The sequence below is a fragment of the Stenella coeruleoalba genome (genome assembly GCF_951394435.1).
Source record: "Stenella coeruleoalba genome assembly, chromosome: 20".
In the NCBI taxonomy this organism is placed as follows: Eukaryota; Metazoa; Chordata; class Mammalia; order Artiodactyla; family Delphinidae; genus Stenella; species Stenella coeruleoalba.
The window spans coordinates 42,928,319-42,947,619 of record NC_137166.1 but is presented as its reverse complement, the minus strand read 5'-3'; the positions used below and the strand labels follow the sequence as shown (position 1 = coordinate 42,947,619).

Here is a 19,301-nt window from a genome sequence, read left to right as displayed (position 1 = left end):
GAATATTGGCCAAAGATGGCCCCAAATCAGGAAGACCTTTGAGAGTCAAAGTCCAGTTAGAACTCAGATTTTGTCAAGGATAAAATCAAGGATTAGCACCAATCAAATCATTATTAACCATTGTTAAGATCTCTGAATAAATTAAGGTACTCCCAGGAAACACTTAAGATAGTCTGAGGTAGACAGAATGGCTTAGAATATGGCTTTCCATGGATGCCTGATCGATTCTAAGGTACCTGCAATGAGAGAGAGGGAGAGCGAGAGGGAGAGAGAAATGAGGAACATCTTGAACAGAACTGTGGATGTGGGGGGTTTGTACATGGAGTTAACTGGAGACTTATAAGAATCCTTAGGTCCCACACTTTAGGAGACAGAAAGCAGGCTGAGAAAACTGCTCATGTGCCAAGGAGGGCACATCTTCCAATGTCACCTGAGATGTAGCCAAGGAAGATAATGGAAAAGGGGGTAAGTCCCTGAAGAGTGAAGACATAAGCTACAGCGAGCAAAGATTTGGGAAGCTCCCCACCCTTAAGGAGTTGATTTGGTACTAATTAAGGAACCCTCCCCATCCATAAGATAGGAAGTCCTTACAGTATCTTTTCACTAGATTTTAGAAATGATACAGACCAGTGATTTCTGCGTGTCTTGCCTTATTCCCCTTTCCAATTGGGCATTTTGACCCATTCCATCATTGTATATTGGGTATGTGGAGGGCAAATAATTTGACTTTTTAGTTCGCTCGTTCTGACATAGGTTCACTCATTGTGTTTCCTGCCCATCTCTTGCGGACATTTGAGTCTTTGACTCTACAGCCTACACTAAGCTATTTGATGACATGAACTGAACTGGACTCCCAGAAGTGCAGTGGATCAAGGTCCATTCCACTGCCCAGGGCTGATGCCGAGTTCTGTGGGTGACTTCACAATGCCCCAATGGTTCCCAGCCTCCTTCTGTAGTCTGTAGGTGGCCGTGTTGGCCACCTTGTGGCTGCTTAGCCTTTCTCTCCCCACTTCGTGGGCCCAGATATCAGTCAGCTGTGCCTACAAGAGTCTGCCAGCAGGCCCTACTCTCAGGCAATGATGTTGTCCTGCAGTGTGACCATCTCAAGGCACGCTGGTACTTCTCTTCCATTCTGGGGGAGGATCTCTTGTTGCTCTCCTCAGTGCCTAACATAAAGAAACTGCCTGGGGGCAGCCTCCAATTGACCAACCCTCAGCCCTCCCAGACAGGCCTCTATCACTGTGAGGACAATGACAGTGCCCTCGTGGTAGAGTATGAGATTGATTTTCAAGATGTCACTACCCTACACATTACGCACAAAGGCCTGGGCCAAAAGCCCCTGCGGAATGAGACCCTGAGTCTGGGTGGCAAGGAGCTCATCTTCACCCACTGGGATCCCAGGCAGGACTGTAACCGCTGTGGGGAGCCAGGTGAGCGCAAACGCCTGGGTTACTGCTACATCGAGGAGCCCCTGGAAAAACCCATGCCCCGTTGGCTCTATCTGCAAGAGAGAAGGTGCAGTACAGACGCATGTGGCCTGAGATGCAGGTGGAAGCTGACCTGTGGGTATCACCAGTCCCAGCTCTTCCCAAAAATGTTATACACGGTTTAGCAGGGTGCAAGTGTCAGATGTAAAATATTAATGCCTTGTAAAATTCATGGCCCTGCTATTCCATTGTGAAGCAACAACAAGGCAGATCTGAAACTTCCAGAACTTCTGCCCCCGAGGAGAGGGAAGCGCTCACCCCTCACATCCCAGACACCATTGCCAAAACACCTAAGGCTTCATGTGGTGCCCAGAGATGCAAAGATTCCTGCAGAAAGGGGAAATGTTCATGGAGAACTAAAGGGGGTCCATTGGGAAGCAGAAGCAGAGAATAATAACAATAATAGCAAACATTTGGGGATCTCCTAGCCTGGTCAGAACCCACACCCTTTGCAAACGTTATGTCCTCAGAGCCACCCACGAGGCTGGGGTTACTATGAACTTCTTTTTGTAGCTGAGAACACTAAGGTACAGAGGGCTCAAGCAAGCTGCCTGAGGTCACATAGTGAAGTTGGGAAAGGGCCAGCAATGGAAGAGTGAAAGGAGACCTCTGGGCAGCCCCCAGCCCTGCTCCCAGGAAACCCCCAGGGCCCTGTAACCACAGCAGCCCATCGGGTAGCAGCTGGAAGTGGATCCAATGCCCAGGCCTGTCTGCACAGCACTGAAGGCCGCCCAACCCACACCAAGGCTGTCAGTGCCCTACTGTGCAGGGCAGACCCTAAGGTGACCCCAGTGATTCCCAGCTCCTGGTGTCTGTGCCTCTGTGTGACTACCCACGCCTTCAGTGTAGATGGTACCTGTGACTTGCTTCTAACCAGTGGAATATTATGAAGGTGTTGGGTGTTGCTCCTCCTATTGGGTTACGTTACCTAAGACTCTGTCTCAGCCCGCTAGAGCAGGAGAGACTTGCTGGCCCGATGAAGTAGGCAGGGAGCTGTGGGCAGCCTCCGGGAGATGCAAGTGTTCACCCTTTGAGGGTGACAGCCTCTATCACACAGTCGCAAGGGAATGAATTCTGCCGACAGCTCGAATGAGTCTGGAAGCAGATTCTTCTCCAGTTGAGCCTCCGGATGAGAACACGGCCTGACCGACACCTGCAGCCTTGTAAACCCTGGGTAGAGGACTCGGCCAAGCCACGTCTGGACTCCTGACCCACAGAAACCAGGGGATCGTGAATGTGTGCTGTTTAAGCTACTAAACGTATGACAATTTTTTATGCAGTGATAGGCAACTGGTAACACCCAGCCATACGCCCCAGTCCACCATGAAGTCCCCTGAAGCTTCAGCTGTCACACGGATGGCTCCTGGAGGCGCCAGTGACTTCCTAACTCCCCTGAGAAGCCTGCTGAGCCAGGGGTGGCGCAGGCTGGTAGCCAGGCTCCCAGGAGAAATCCATATTCATGACAGTGCTCCCAGGAGAAATGCATATTCATGAAGGGTGGGAGTGGGAGGGTAGGCATCCAGCTTCCCCAGCCCTTGACGGTACAACTCAGAGGCACATTCCACACCTTCTCTAGGAGGGTCCCCAGTGATCCCAGTGTGCACAGCTACAACCAGCTCATTAGGGCACCTTTTATCAGCTTATCCCCTGCCCCACCTCACTGTCTCTTACCTCTGCTTCCCGAGAAAATATTCTTCAAATATTTTTTCAGCCCCATGTTCCCTCCCCTCTCCTGGGACTCCAAAGACATGAATTTAGAGCTGCTGTTGTCTCACAGGTCCCTGAGACTTGGTTAATTTTCCTCCAATCTTTTCTGCTCTTCAGGTTGGAGAATATTTACTGATCTGTCTTCAAGTTCACAGGCTTCTTCCTCTGTCATAGCCATTCTGCTGTTCAGTCCATCCAGCGAGCCTTTTACTTTGGTTATTGTATATTTTAGTCCTAACATTTCCATCTGGTTGTTCTTTATAGGATCTTCTATCTCCTCATTGATATGTTCTATTTTCATATTTGCTTTTAGGGAATCCTTAACTGAGACACCAACGTTGCTAACTCAGTGGCCCCCATGAGCCACGCAGGAAACGTAAGTCAGGGAAAAGGCCTTGGGAGGCTGCTGCGATGTAAGGGATCTTACCCCAGATTGACGGGCCTGGTACTTCTGAAAGTTCCGTGTGATTCTAGAGATCGAGATGTTTGAGTGAAACTATCCAATTTATGAATGTTGGCTCAAAACTGTTTTCAAACACAGTGCCAGCCAAATGAGACATATCTGCAGGCTGAATTCAGCCCATGGCTGTTAGTTTGTGAGGGCTTGCTTCAACCTTGATTGGGGTCAAGTGTATATTTCCATTTTTGATTATTCATTCAACAAATATTTGCTAGCTGGAGTAGCCAAGGACAGCTTCTCTGAAGAGATGACATTTCAGATGAGCCCGAATAACAAAAAACTGGGCAAGTAGGGATCTGGAGGAAGGGTGTATTAATGTCCTATAGCTGCTGTAATGAATTACCACAGACTTAACGGCTTAAAACAACACACATTTATAATCTTACAGTTCTGAAGGTCAGTAGTCCAAAATGGGTCTTATTTGGCTAAAATCAAGGTGTCAGCAACTGGATTCCTCCAGAGGCTTGAAGCAGAGAATCCTTTTGCTTAAAGCCAGCAACACTGTATTTTCAGATGTCTCTCTCTCTCTCTCTCTCTCTCTCTCTGACTCTCCTGCTTCCCTCTTGGAAGGACCCTTGTGATTATATTGGGCCCACCCAAAAATCCAAATTAATCTCCCCATCTCAAGATCCTTACCTTAGTCACACCTGCAAAGTCCCTCCCACCATGTCAGGCAACACATTCACAGGTTCTGGGGATCAGGAGCGACCCTCTTTGGGGGGCCACTATTTAGCCTACCATAAGCAATTCCAGGCAGAGGTAGCATTTATAAAGGCTCTAGGTGGGTGTCTGCAGTGGATGGAGGGCTACCAAGGAGGTAGCCAGGGGCCAGATCGTGTAGGGCCCTGTGGGCCAAGGTGAGGGCTTTGGACTTTATTTGAAGTGAGATGGGAGCCATGGGAGGCTTTCGAGCAGTGGAGGGACATGATCTAACATTCATTGAAAAAGGTAATTCTGACAAGGTAGAGCTCCTTGCAGGTAGGGGTGGGGGCAGCCCACAGGTTGGAGCAGGGAGTAGCAGCCACTCTCCGTGTAGCCAACTGGCCAATGAGAAGCTTTCATCACCTAGCAGGAGAAACGCCACCTCTTCCCCACACCTCCAAGTGCAGTGTAAGACACGACATGCCCCGTATTCCATCTTTAGCCATCTTCTTCTACCTTTTCCTTTCCATATTATAATTTTGAAAAGACAATTTTTAGAGCAGTTTTAGGTTCACAGCAAAACTGAGGGGAAAGTACAGAGATTTCCCATATACCCCTGCCCCACACATGCATGGCCTCCCCCATCATCAGCATCTCCCACCAGAGGGGTCCATGTTACAAATGATGTGTGGGGCAAATGATGTCAACCTACGTTGACACATCATAATCACCCAAAATCCATAGTTTACATAACGGTTCAATGTTCTGGATTTTGGCCGTTTTGATAGGCATGTAGTGGTAGCTCTATTTTTCACGGGAGGAAACCAAGGGCCAGAGAGGTGAATTCACTTGCCCACGGATACAAAGTTTGTGTATCAGTTACAGCTGCAAAACAAAACATACCCCAAATCAGAGATTGAAAATAGTAAGCATTCATTATTGCTTACAAGTCTACACACCAACTGGGTAGTACTTCTGGTCTCAGATGGGATCGATCGTTCGTGCTTCTCTGATCATCAGTGGGCTGGGGTTGGCTCTGCTGATCTTGGTTGAGCTTTCTCAAATGTTTGGGAGGTGGCTGTCTGTAGGCTGGACCAGGTGCCATTAGCTGGGGAAACTGGACTGTCCTCCACGTGGTCTCATTCTCCAGCAGGCCAACCCAGGCTTGTCTACAAGGTGGTGGCAGGGGTCCAAGAAAGTGAATGGAAGCCACAGGGCCTCTTGAGGTCCAGGCTCAGAACTAGCACATGACCAGGGACTGGGACAGGGTGGCCTTGGCTTGCCATGTGACCTGAAGGTCAGGTTTGGGGGAGGCCCCTGGGCAAGATATCAGTTATCTACTGCTACATAAGAAACCACCCAAAACTCAGTAGCTTAATACAACAATTATTTATTTCTCTCTTCAGTCTGTAGGTTGGTAGTATAGGCTGGGCTCAGCTGGGTAGTTCTTCGGGTCTTGGCTGGACTCATTCATGCATCTGTGGTCAGCTCTTGGTTGGTAGATGGCTCTGCTTCAGGGGGGATAAATGGCATTTGGTTGGGGAACCTCCAGTCTCTTATCTTCCAGCAGGTTAGCCCGGACATGTTCATAAGGTCATGGCAAGAGTCCAAGAGAGCAAGCGGGAGCTGGAAGGCTTTTTGAAGCCTAACCTTAGAACTAGCACAGCATTACTTTCACCATGTTCTATTGGCCAAAGCAAGTTACAAGGTCAGGCCAGCTTCAAGGGGTGGGGGAATAGACTACATCTCCTGATGGGAAGAGTGACAAAGTCACATTGTAAGTATGTATATATAAAGGAGTGAAGTATTACGACCATTATGTAATCACTTTACCAAGGGCAGTAAGTAACACAGCTGGGATTCTAACCCAGGATGACTGCTTCCACATAGCCTTCCCTTCTCAAGGTGTATCACTTCTGTCCTTTCTTTAGCTCCTCTACCTCCTCTAATATCTTCCCTATCTGTTATTTGAGCCCTTCAATAGCTTTCTGTATTAGAACACATTTAACTGCAAGTAACAGAAATCCAAGCAAAGTGGTTTAAGCTAAGAAGGAACTTATTGGTTCTTGGAATAAGAAGTCTAGCAGGTAGGTCCTGCTTCAGGCACAGTTAGATCCAGGTGCTCCAAAGACATACTCCAATATTATCTTCCTTCATCTCTCTATTCCACCTTTTTCTGTGCTGCCTTAATCCTCAAGCAATGCTTCCAAAGAATAGATGAGGGCCACTCCAGAATCACATCACAGCAGCTTAGCAACCTCGATGGAAAGAGAGCAGACCTCCTGTAACAATAGCAACAATGGAGCGCTTGCTGTGTGCCAGGTGCTGTTCTAAGCACTTAGCAAGTATTAACTTATCACTCCTCACAACACCCTATTGGGCATAATCATCATCCCCATTTTACTGATGAAGGAACTGAGGCACAGAGAGGTTAAGATCCATGTCTAAGGATACATAGGTAATAAGTGGTGGGGCTGAGAGCTGAACCCAACCAGGTTGGCTCCAGAGTTTTTGCTCTTAACTACTTACCTAGTCTGGTGGGAAAGTAGTAATAACAGCAAACGCTATTCACAGCAGATACTCTGACACTGTCTGGAACATCAGAATATAATAATAATAATAATATCCATGTAATCCTTCCAGCAACCGTATGGGGTAGGCACTGTTATTATTTCCATTTTACAGATGGGGAAATTGAGGCACTAAGAAGATAGAGAACCCTAAGGTCACGTGTGGGGCAACTGAAACTTGAATCCAGAGAGTAGGATCCAGAATCTGTATCTGCTGCCTTTAGGTCCCACTCCTGAGCCAGGGGTGAGGTCAGCCTCTGAGAACTTGATGTAGCGAGATGGAGGGAGGCCCCAGGACAGCCCAGCGCTCACCAGCTGGGTCTGCCCCTCCCTCCTCTCCCCTCCACCCGCCGCCTGGCACAGCCTTCCCAGAACCCACGTGTGAACAGACTGACCTAATGCAGGCTGGGCCAGAGGGCTGAGTCCGGACAAACAGGCAGTGGCCAAGAGAGGCCGTGTGAGGCAGTCCTGAGGTGGGCGTGGGGTGGGAGGGACAACACCTGGTGTCACGGGGCAGCTGGGGGCTGGAGCCCACGACTCTGACACCCGTTAGACCTCTGCAAAACAACCCTTGCCCACCGACTGCCCTGACAGGGAGGCTGGCCAAGATGCCAAGTCATATTGAATGCATTTATGAGAAACTATTTATAGCCTTTTGATTTTGCCGACTGAGAACCGGGTAAGTGTAGGAACATCCCAGGAGCAGAATCCAGGTGAGGCCACCCGCCCCTTAGCAAAGACAGCGAGGGCACTTGGCCACGCGGGCTCTCATATTCTCGTGACCACCTGTGGTCCTGGGGAAACCGAGCCTCTCTCATCCTTCATAGGCGGGACGTGGCAGGGCTGGGAATGGAATCTAGAAGGACTCAACCCACCCAGAAAACCGCCTTGGCTGCCTGGTCGGGACCCTGCCAACAAGTCCTCTGAGGACAAAACTCTTTCCTCAGTTGTCCCTGGGAATCTTTGAAACACTGTAGCACCTGACACTTGTTTCTTTCCTCACCCACCCCTTCCTCCCCACACTCTCCCTTCCTCTTCGAGATTAAAATGTTTTCCTCTTTCTTCTTTATGTCCTTTTATCAAGGCAATCATCATAATACAGTAGGTAGCATTAGAGAGAGAGATCAGGTGTGCCCTCAGCCCTCCACAGACAGAAACTCACCAGCCTCAGCGGACTCTAATAAATGCTATTCGTAGCCCCATTTCACAGATCAGGCGAGTAATCCACCCACATCAGCTAGAATGCCAAGTGGCTCCCCCAGGCTGCGTCGCCTGGTGCATTTAGGATTTGCCACCCTCCTGCCGCTGACGCTCTCAGCACTTGCCCCAGCCCGTGATCCCGTCACCGTGGCTGATACTCAAGGAGGCACCAGAAATGAATCAAGAAACCGTCCAGCTTTGAAGGAAGCTGATGTTTGGTTTATTCTTACTCTGCAGTGATCATTGGTGGCCCCCAGTGTGATTGCTCTTCAGGGGGGTGCGGGGAAGTGCTGCTCCGTGCCTCAGTTTCCCCCCCCCCCATCCTTATTGTTGGAAGGATCAGATGCACTGATATGTGTACAGTGCTTAGAACAGTGCCTGGCCCAACACGCACTTCATCAGTGTTTGCTGTGGTAGCTGACGCCATTGTTATTCTCCTGGCTTTGGAGAGCTTGGGCAGGACACCGGACGAAGCCCTGTGGGTTTGCCCACGTGGACTACTCCTGGCCACATGCTTCCAGGCTGGGCCTTCCCGGCTGTCAAGCTGTCCAGCCTCCAATGCGGACCTCCAAAACTCCATCATCAGCTCTCGTTTTCTCACCCCCTCTTCCCAGATACCATCAGTGGCGTGTGGACGCTCACACGAACGAGAGGTGCAGACACTTGGGATCGCATGAGCGGAGGCTGCCAGATTCTGAGAATCATAGCTTCCGGGCCTCATTTCCCGACGGCCGCTGTGGCAGTGCCCTGTCCCCGCCCGCTACCCCGCCCCCGCCCCGGGGCTTCCCCCTCCACCGCTTCCTCCCTCCAGAGGCGAGCGAGCGGTAGTCTCGGCTTCTGCTGTTCCTCCTCTGTCATAGTTTCCACGTCTCTTAACAAGATGTTTACGCCTCTGGCTTTTGATTCATCAGTGTTACCCACAATGCCATTCTCTGTCGACTTCCTGCCCTGGAAGATGAGGATTTGATTCCTACCACCCTCTTCTGATGTAATGATACCACTCAACCTCCCGGGGCTTCAGTTTCCACATCCGTAGATGAGAATCATAACTGTACCTCGTAAGTTTGCTTGAGGAGCAAATGAAGTCATTCACGTGACATCCTTAGAACAGGGCCTTGGCTGTTGTTATAATCATCTTCATCATTTCTGGTTTCTCTATTAGTTATCTTTTTAACTCTCAGTAACAAAGATCTCCGTTTCTTCTTAACTTTTCTCCCCCTTGACCTGGAATGTGGGCATGGCCGTCATTAGCCGTTGAGGACAGCATCCGTGGGTGACACTGCAGCAGGACAAAAGGGCCAACCGGGCTGTCACCGAGAAAGATCCAGAATTCGGCCTGGTTTGAGCCGCCGTTACTTTAGGTATCTGCCACAGCAGTGGAACTAATTGCCCAGGCTTTTACTTTTTCCCCAACATTTAATTATGAAAACTTTCAAAAAAAGTTTTGAAAAGTTAAATGCATTTTACCATAACATGCATATACGGCTCATACTGTTAAAGCTCATACTGAGCTATACTGTTAAAGTTCCTGTGCCATCTCGTGTGCATCACTTATCCTGGATGTTCTGCATCAGATGTTATTGGCTGAAGTAAGGGAAGAACAAATTCCAAACACCTTAAAAATAAAAGCCTTTATTATTTGACAAAACAACTAGTTCCACCAAGGTAGGGAGGCTCTACAGAGGTCAGTGCCTCAGTTGAATGGTATCCTCATGGACTAAGATTCCCTGGCATGTTGGCAGTGTCATCCCTCAAGGTGGCAATATGGCTGCCACTGTTCCAGCCTTCATTTCCTAAAGATACAAAACATTACAACTTTACACTTCTTTTTGCTAAAATCCTACCCCACCCACTTTCCCCCCATATTTTCAGCATTTAGCCTCTCTGATTTTGCTCTTGGTACCAACCACGGGAATTCTTGACCTTGGCTTTGAGGCTGTTGGCTCTTCTAAGTGCCAGTGAAAAAAAATTACAGAAAGATAAGTGGAAAAAGTATCTTTCCTTGCAGCTTCAGAAAATCAGACACTCCTCAGCATCATTAAATCCCTCGTACAAATATTCTTTGTAGGCTATAGGGGCTTCAGAGGTGATTAGAACATCCCATGAAAGAAAATTTTAACTTTCCAAAATCTGTAATTCTGATTTCTTGTCCTACTTAATAATTTATTGTCCTGGGAATACTACTTAAATTGGCATGTAGATTCTGAAAAAGAAATATTTATGAGCTTTTTCTTTGTTAAACCAGAAGAATGTTATTACCACCCACTCTTCTCTCACATGGGTGGAGGGGAAAACGAAACATAGACTCTCTTATGATTTTGCTTTAGACTAAGAGTCTGAAAGAATCGAATTCCAAGGCAATTAATGCCTCCTCACATTGCCCCACTTTCTGTGCGAGGCAGAAGAGGGAAGTTTGTTTCCCGTGCACTACTTTTTCAAGAAAAAAGTTTACCCCAGAAACCTCCCGCCACCCACTCCCCAGCTGACTTCCCCTCACATTATCTTGGCCAACAGTGTGTCACAGCCCGTTTCAGAACTAATCACTAACAGAAAGGCTGGAGAGCTGTGACCGGCTTAGACCACTTTTTCTGAACACATGGACAGGGCTAATAAACAAGCAAATAAAATCAGGGCTCTCTCTACAAAGAAGAAGGAAGGGACTGCCCTGGTGGCACAGTGGTTAAGAATCCGCCTGCCAATGCAGGGGACATGGGGTCGAGCACTGGTCCAGGAAGATCCCACATGCCACGGAGCAACTAAGCCCGTGCGTCACAACTACTGAAGCCTGCGCTCTAGAGCCTGTGCGTCACAACTACTGAAGCCCGCGTGCCTAGAGCCCATGCTCCGCAACAAGAGAAGCCACTGCAATGAGAAGCCCACGCACTGCAACGAAGAGTAGCCCCCGCTCGCCGCAACTAGAGAAAGCCCGCGCGCAGCAACAAAGACTCAATGCAGCCAAAAATAAATAATTTTTTTTAAAAAAAGAAGGAAGAACAATGGATTTGCTTATTAATAATGAAGATTCCTAGTTCCTCCTGCTGGTTTCATGCTTGCTTCTGGAGTCACCCCACCTCTGGCCTGTCACTTTGATTCTTCTTTTCTCTCTCAGGTTGAACGAACCTCAAACACTCAAGCCTCATAAAATAGGAGCTTCTAAAGAGGGAGTGGCTTAAGAGTGAAGGAAGCACCTGCCCACATCCCTCAAGGGGAAAGCACCTAAGCTAGACTGTCTGCATATCTTTGAGCCTTTATTATCAACCAGATTTTCTATTGCAGGTGACTGAAATCCAAACGAGATTAAGCACAAAAAGAACTTATTGATTCTTAGAATGGAGAACTCCGGGAGGAATTGGGTTTCAGGTATGGCTGAATCCAGGTGCTCACACTCAGGACTGTGCCTCTCTCCCTCTCTCACCTCCGCTTTCTTCAATATTGATTTCATTTTCAAGCAGGTCCTTTCCTCCCCCAGCACCTGCAGCCTTACAGCCTACCAGATAAGTAACCGTGGCAGAGCAAGAACTCAGTTTTCTGAGCACTTCTGGCAAAAGTCCTGCAGCTGTCTCTCATTGGCTTTACTTGGATGATGTACTCATTTCTGAAGCTGGGGAACAAGGTTGGTCCCATCCAGATCACACAAAGAGAAGGAAAGGATGGTTCCCAAAAGAAAATGAGGAGGGGAAATTAATGCCCACGAGGCTAATATATCTCTTACGTAGAGAGAGCCAGCCCTTGGGGGTACCGACCCATCCTATTTTGTCATGAAGAGCAGTCAAGTTGCCAACAGGCCAATAAGGGGCTAAATTAGCTGGAGGTAGTCAGGGATGGCATGTTGGAAAAGGCGATGTTGGAAGCAGAGCCCTGAGGGATAAAAGACAGTGTTCCAGGGGAAGAGACCTAAAAGGGCAAAAGACCTGAGGCAAATCAACGTTTGGTGGATAAGTACATGAATTAATGGGTGGATGGATGGATGGATGCCTACAGATGGGGACTGTATATGAGAGCACGGCTTCCTGCTCAGAAGGAACCTATGGGCCCTCGTAGTAATGAGGGAGCTGGGGTTGGAGCGGGATAGACCTTGAGGGGAAGTGGGGTGTGCAGACGTTGCCTGAGAGGAGGAGGTGAAGGGGTGTTTAGACACTCCAGGAGCCAAGAGGAGGGGTGGACAGTGGACTCTACCTTGGAGATGACGTCCCACATCCCTGTCTCCACTCCCGAGACTCCTGGGGCTACCCTGAAACCCTCTCCCAGTGCAAAGCTTCCCCTCTCCTCCCTCTCTCCCTCTCCCACAGCATTCTCACTTCCTCTTTTTTGTTCCTCAAACAGACCAAGTTTGCTCCCACCTGCAGTCCTTTGTGCTTGCTGTCCCACTGCCTGGAACACCCTTCCCCAAGAGCTTTGGGAGGCTATCTCCTTCTTAGACCTCAGGTCTCAGCCAGTGTGCCCTCCTAAGAGCCGTCCATCTGGACCACCCCAACTGAATCACCGCTCCCCCCCCCGCCCCCAGCAGCCCCTTCCCAATCACACCACCCTGCTTTACCTCCTTTCTTGGAAACTTTTGTGAGCCTGTCGCAGTCCCAGCTGTCACGCCAGTGCCCAGCACAAACCCTGGCACAGAGTAGGTGTTCAAAGGGCTCAGGATCCAGCAGCTCAGAGCCCCTCAGTGCCGGTGACTAACACCCCTGTGCTCCCTGCCTGTTCTTCCCAGTGTGCTAGTGCCTTCTCTGTACCTCAGTTTCCTCCTCTGTAAAATGGGCATAGCGATAGACACGACCTCTGACAACCTATCTAAGGCGCACAGAGCACATGCAGCCTGGCTCATAGTAGGTGCCCCATAAGGTCAGCCTCAGCAATAGTATTGTTACCAGCCCAGGCTTGTTTTGAAGTCTTTGGGAGGGAGTCGGGCACACATTCCAGCCATGACTGGAGCTTCCCGGCCGTGTGACCCTGTTCAAGTGACCTCCTCACACTGGGACCATATCTTTTTTTTTTTTTCTTTTAACCTTTCGGCTGCACCACGCGACATACAGGATCTTAGTTCCCTGACCAGGGATCGAACCCGCACCCCCTGCGGTGGAAGCGCGGAGTCCTAACTGCTGAACCACCAGGGAAGTCCCACTGGGACCATTTCTCTCATTGTAAAAGTGGAGCTCACTGCAGCATCACCACGCTCCTCCACTCCCCACCACACACACACACACACGTACACACACGCACGCACGCACGCACGCACACATCGCTGTGCAGGTTAATGAGCTCATGCAGATAAAAGTTAGTGCAGCGTTTCAGGCAGTAAATGGGAAGTGATGGATAATGTAATTTGTTCAGCCACCTATAATCTGGAGAAATGTTTCTTGGCGGGACATGTGACTTCAGTAATGGCCTTCACCTCCAACCCTCCTCCCCTTTCAGCTTTCAAGGGCCAGCTAGGGGCAGTCCCCTGCATGTAGGGAGGATGGGGGCAGCAAGTATCAGCCCCTGGCCTGCCCATGCTGTCGGCAGGTGAGGGCCGCTGAATTGAAAAGGCTCTCGCTCACCGCCAGGGGTAGTAGGGGTGAGGTGGGGGAGCGGAACAGGAAGTTCCATGGCCTCCAAGACGTTCTCTCTCTCTCTCTCTCAGTCTCTCAGGGCTTAGTGGTCTTAACCCTGAGGTCCCTGGGGGATGGGAGACAAGGACTTGCGAAGGCCAGGTTTTTTTTTTTTAAGACGTTGGTGGTTTGTTTGTTTGTTTTTTCACAAACTGTTAACGCAGGCAACAAAAATGTGAAGTCTGATATAGTGGCCTTACTTTTGAAAAAAATTTGCAAGTAAAGACATGGAAAACAAACAAAACTACCAAACGAAAATGCATTGCTCTCTGATTTTGAAATGGGCAAAAGACCTGAACAGACACCTCACCAAAGAAGATATACAGACGGCAAATAAGCATATGAAAAGATGCTCCGTGTCACATGTCATTAAGGAAATGCAAATTAAAGCAACAGTGAGACACTACTACACACCTCTCAGAATGGCCAAAATCCAAAACACTGACATCACCAAATACAGGTGAGGATGTGGAGCCACAGGAACTCTCACTCATTGCTGGTGGGAATGCAAAATGGAACAGCCATTTTTTAAGACAGCTTGTCAATATCTTATAAAACTAAACATACTCTACCACACAATCCAGCAACTTCACTCCCTGGTATTTACCCAAAGAAGCTGAAAACTCATGTCCACACAAAATCCTGTACGCAGATGTTTATAGCAGCTTTATTCATAACTGCCAAAACTTGGAAGCAACGCAGATGACCTTCAGTAGATGAATGGATTAACAAACTGTGGGACAGGCAGACAATGGAATATTATGCAGCACTAAAAGGAAATGAGCTGTCAAGCCATGAAATGGCAAGGAAGAAACTTAAATGCATATTTCTAAGTGAAAGAAGCCAATCTGAAAAGGTTACATACTGTATGATCCCAACTCTATGACATTTGGAAAAGGTACATGACAGAGACAGTAAAAAGATCAGTCAGGGGTGAGGAGTGAGGGAGGGATGAATAGACACAGCACAGAGGATTTTTAGGGCAGTGAAACTATTTTGAATGATACTACAATAATGGATACACGTCATTATACATTTGCCCAAACCCACAAAATGGACAACACCAAGGGTGAACCGTAATGTAAACCATGGACTTTGGGTGATTATGATGTGTCCGTGTAGATTCATCGATTGTAACAAAAAGACCCCTCTGGTGGGAGATGCTGATAATGAATGGGGAGGTTGTACCTGTGTGGGGAGATGGAGTATATGAGAACTTCCTGTACTTTCTATTCAATTTTGCTGTGAACCTAAAAATTGCTCTAAAAAACAAAGTTATTAATTTAAAAAATTGCTATCAACCACAGTGACTTTCAAACTTTCTTGACTCTAAGAAACTCACGTTACGTCATAACTCAGGAGGAATACAGGATTACAACAAGTTTCCGAAAACAACACTTCCTTGACAGCCTGAGACAAACACTGATACTTTAAAATTTCTCTTCTCTTCTCCTTGATTTCATTTTTTAAAAATGCTTGTCGTGACCTTCTAAATGGGTCTTGTGAGCCACTATTGAGACACTACCCACTTTGTAGTTTGCAAAGCTCTAACTACACGCAAGAAAGGATGAGGGCTTCCCTGGTGGCACAGTGGTTGAGAGTCCGCCTGCTGACTCAGGGGACATGGGTTCGTGCCCCGGTCTGGGAGGATCCCACATGCCGCGGAGCAGCTGGGCCCGTGAGCCATGGCCGCTGAGCCTGCGCGTCCGGAGCCTGTGCTCTGCAACAGGAGACGCCACAACAGTGAGAGGCCCACGTACCACAAAAAAAAAAAAAAAGAAAGAAAGGATGATTTAACACCAGGAAAAAGTGGGAGGGTTGGACCCAAAGCATATTCCATTATACTGAATACATTTTTTGTACTTTATTTTATTTTTGTATTGAAATATAGTTGATTTACAATGTTGTGTTAGTTTCAGGTGTACAGCAAAGTGATTCAGCTATACATACATATATATCTATTTTTTTCAGATTCTTATAGGTTATTACAAAATATTGGGTCGAGTTCCCTGTGCTATAGAGTAGGTCCTTGTTGGTTATCTATTTTATATATAGTAGTGTATATATGTTAATCCCAAACTCCTAATTTATCCGTCTCCACCTTTCCCCTTTGGTAACCATAAGTTTGTTTTCTGTGCCTGTCGGTCTGTTTCTATTTTGTATATAAGTTCATTTTATACTGAATACATTGTACTTGATGAAAACACTGTAGTTTGCTTTTTAAAAAATCACACCGATGGAGAGCGTGCATGGATAGGCACAGATAGGGGAAGCTAATTCTGTGGGACTGCTTTCATTAATTCATTTACTCATTCAAAAAATCTGTGCTGGGTGCTGGGGTGTCGACTGCAGCGGTGTGCTGGAGCCCGCTTCTACCAGGTGGCAAGAGCTTATTGTTAAATTTTTCAGGAATTTTGGTTGAAATCACATTGGTGGCTTGAAATTGTCCATGGTGGGAGATTTACACCATGGAAATCAGCAAATGCTATCAATCAGCACTCACAACCCCGCCGCCACCCCACCTGGTCCCACCTTGCCCCAGAGGCTGTTGTTAAACATTCATGAGCACATTCGTGGTCAGCAGTGACCAAGACCTGGTCCCTGCCTGGACAGAGCTTACGTTCTAAAGAGGGTGGGGTGAGGAGCATAGTTTACGGAAATAACCACAAAAATAAAATAAACTTGATAAATGCTATGGATGCTATAGGAATCCATGAGACCATATAATATAAAAGGGGGCTCCAAGAAAGCTTCCCTGGAGACATGAAATTTGATCAGAGGCTTGAAGGATGGCAGGATTTAACTAGACAAAGAATGCAAGGAAAAGTATTTCAGGGAGCAGGAATAGCATGTGTGAAAGTCCTGTGTCAAGAGAGAGAATGGTGACTCAGCAATCTGGCTGGAGCAGAGAGCACGTGGGACAGTGAGAGATATGGAGAGATGAGTCTGGAGGTGTGGGCTGCCAGGCCAAGCTGGGCTGGTGGCAGGGTAGGGCATTTGGTATTTACCCCAAGAGGAAATCACACAAGGTGACTCCCATGTTGCATGGAAGATGTTCTTGTAAATGCCCTGTTTTATACCTTCTTCCATCAGATTCCGTGAACTAGATTTATGGTGCGGATTGCACGCTGCTTCAGGGCAGGGAAGACGTTTCCATGTCTTCCTGATGCGCCTTTTGTTAATGAGGAAGACTTTCGTTTTAAAATAAACCTCTGGAAGGTCAGAAGTGACCATCATGAGCAAACAGCAGCCCTGGAGAGCTCAACACTTTGCTGGCACAATGGAGAAAGGCTGAAACTGAGTTTCCTTAAGAGTAATGAAGTGAGGAGCTTTTATGGTTTTTCTTGTAGCCTAAGGTGAGCTTTGAGGTGATGTCGGGAGGTGATTAAGTGTCGTAGCTCATCAGCCCACACCTGCGATACCCATTGAGGGCAGCCAGAATAGCAGTGAAGAAACCAGGGGTTGATGATGGAGAGAAAACTACTTCCCGCATCAGCCGGTCTTGGTGTGGGAGACTAGGAGCCAACTTACCTGTGACCATAGAGGGCAGAATGAGGACTGCCAGATGGCAATTATAAGGGGGCAGCTTTTCACCCAAAATGTAAAAGGTTTTCCTTGACCAGCCAGAGGCAGGACTCCTTCAGTTCTGCCTTGCAAGACGTTGTTCTTGGCTAACCTGTACCGGGGGAATCGGGGGATGTGACCTTTCCCTATTTCCACACCTGAGGAGTCCTCTCAGTCACTGTGGTCAAGACGTTGTTGGCATCCCTTTCCCTCTGTTGCTTCTTACTTACTGTGTAACCTTGCGGTGGCTGCCTAAGTTCTCTGTGCCACATCTGAAACATGCAGGCCATCTTGGTAGCCACCTCATAGGGCTGTTCTGGGATTATAAGAGATAATACACGTAGTATTTAAAGGGCAACTGGCACATAATAAGTGCTCGATAAAGTTAGCTGCCATCGTTGGTGGTATCTCCAGCCTCCCTACTTTTCCCTCAAATCAAACATCTTATATGCGAGGCATGTACATACAAGTTCTTTTACTGAGGGGTCACTTTATTAGTTTGGACTCTACTACAAACATCAGAACCCTACTTTCAAACAGAGTTAAACAAAAGAAAAACAACAACAACAAGGGAGATGGAACTTATTGGTACACTAAAAAGTCCAGATGTGTTTGACTTCAGGCATAGTTGGATCCAGGCGCTCAGAGGACCACATTAGAAGTGTGTCTCTGTCCCTTTTACCTGCTCAATCTGCCTCTATGCTGACCTCATTCTCAGGCTGATTCCTCCCTGCTGAGGGAAACAAAGGCCCCCAGCAACTCCAGGATCAGATCCTATCAGCTGAGGAACGAGACAAAATAACAGCAAAGGTTCCAGAATTGTCTCATTGGCCCAGCTTAACAATGCACCCATCGCAGAAACAATGACAGTGGCCAGGGGTACAATTTATTAGGCACGGTGCATATGCCCATTCCTGGATCTAGGAAAGGGGGTCACACCCCAAACTCTAGGAGCTGAACATGTGGGCCAGTGTTCCCCAAAGGAAAATATGGGTTCTCTTACCCAAAGAGGAGAGAATGGTTACTGGGCAGGGGGAAGCAAAAGATATCCCCTACAGTCAAATAGATATCTGCTTGGAGGGCTCAGGGTGTGAATTTATCCACCTTTCTTGCTTCCTTGAACCATATAAGGAAAGTGAGCCACCCAGGCTTGCCTCTTGGAAAGGAAGGTGTCGGGAGTGAAAGATTCTCTTTTTTGCTCCCTCTTTTCTCAATCTTCCTCCTACAGTCCCCTCTTTCCAGACTTTGAATCTGGTGTTCCTCCTCTCTTCCCTGTGAGACTTCTGAGACTTCAACCTCCTTTTTTTTTTTTTTTCCTTTTGGATCAAGGCTTCCGTCAGATGCTAATAGAAGCTCTCCTCTGGCCAGCTCTCCTACTCCCAATGGGTCATGCCCAAGTTCCAGGTTCTGGTTCTGAAATAATAAGAATTTGGTGAGTATATCAGGATTCAACCAGAGAAGCAGAACCACTAGGCTATATCTATAGATAGGTAAATAGCTATGAAGGGACTTGTCCCTGGATTTGATCTTATGTAATCTGGGGAGCTGGTGAAACAGTCTCTGTCAGGGTGCTGTCTCTGAGTCTGATGTTCTAACTTGAAGTCCACAGGGCAGGCAGTCAGGAAGGGAAGATGGATGTAAGATCGATGAGAGTTAATAATAAGCTGGAACACAGAGCCCAAGCTGGACTCCATGAGGTTGGACTGTCAGTTCTTGTTGCCTCTGACGACCTTGGTGGCGTGGGTGTCCTGCAGGAGCCAGGGCGCTTCACCATGGGGCTAAACACACCTGGCCCAGGAAGTGGAGAAGCTGAAGAAGGATTGGTGGGGGGAGGGGGCGGAGGTGGAGCAATGGCAGGACTAATGAAGTGAGCCAGCAGCAAAGAGAAAGCATTATGAGCTACTAAATGGCTGCTACTCCCCCCATCCCTGAATCTCTCTTGGTTAAGAATCCGCCTGCCAATGCAGGGCACACGGGTTGGAGCCCCGGTCTGGGAAGATCCCACATGCCGCGGAGCAACTAAGCCCGTGCGCCACAACTACTGAAGCCCGTGCTCCGCAACAAGAGAAGCTACCGCAATGAGAAG

At 48.0% G+C, this 19,301-nt stretch overlaps 1 protein-coding gene and 1 long non-coding RNA gene across 2 annotated transcripts in view; both read left to right on the top strand.

The window, feature by feature from the left end:
- Positions 1-19,301, top strand: part of LOC307179446 — a 50,414-nt gene that overhangs the window by 9,256 nt on the left and 21,857 nt on the right. The window lies entirely within an intron of this gene.
- FAM187B (family with sequence similarity 187 member B) lies at positions 454-8,894 on the top strand (the record flags this gene model as incomplete). Its single annotated transcript, XM_079907864.1, is given in 5 exon segments — positions 454-465; positions 964-1,046; positions 1,048-1,505; positions 1,508-1,562; positions 8,681-8,894. Coding segments are annotated over 5 exon segments (822 nt in total).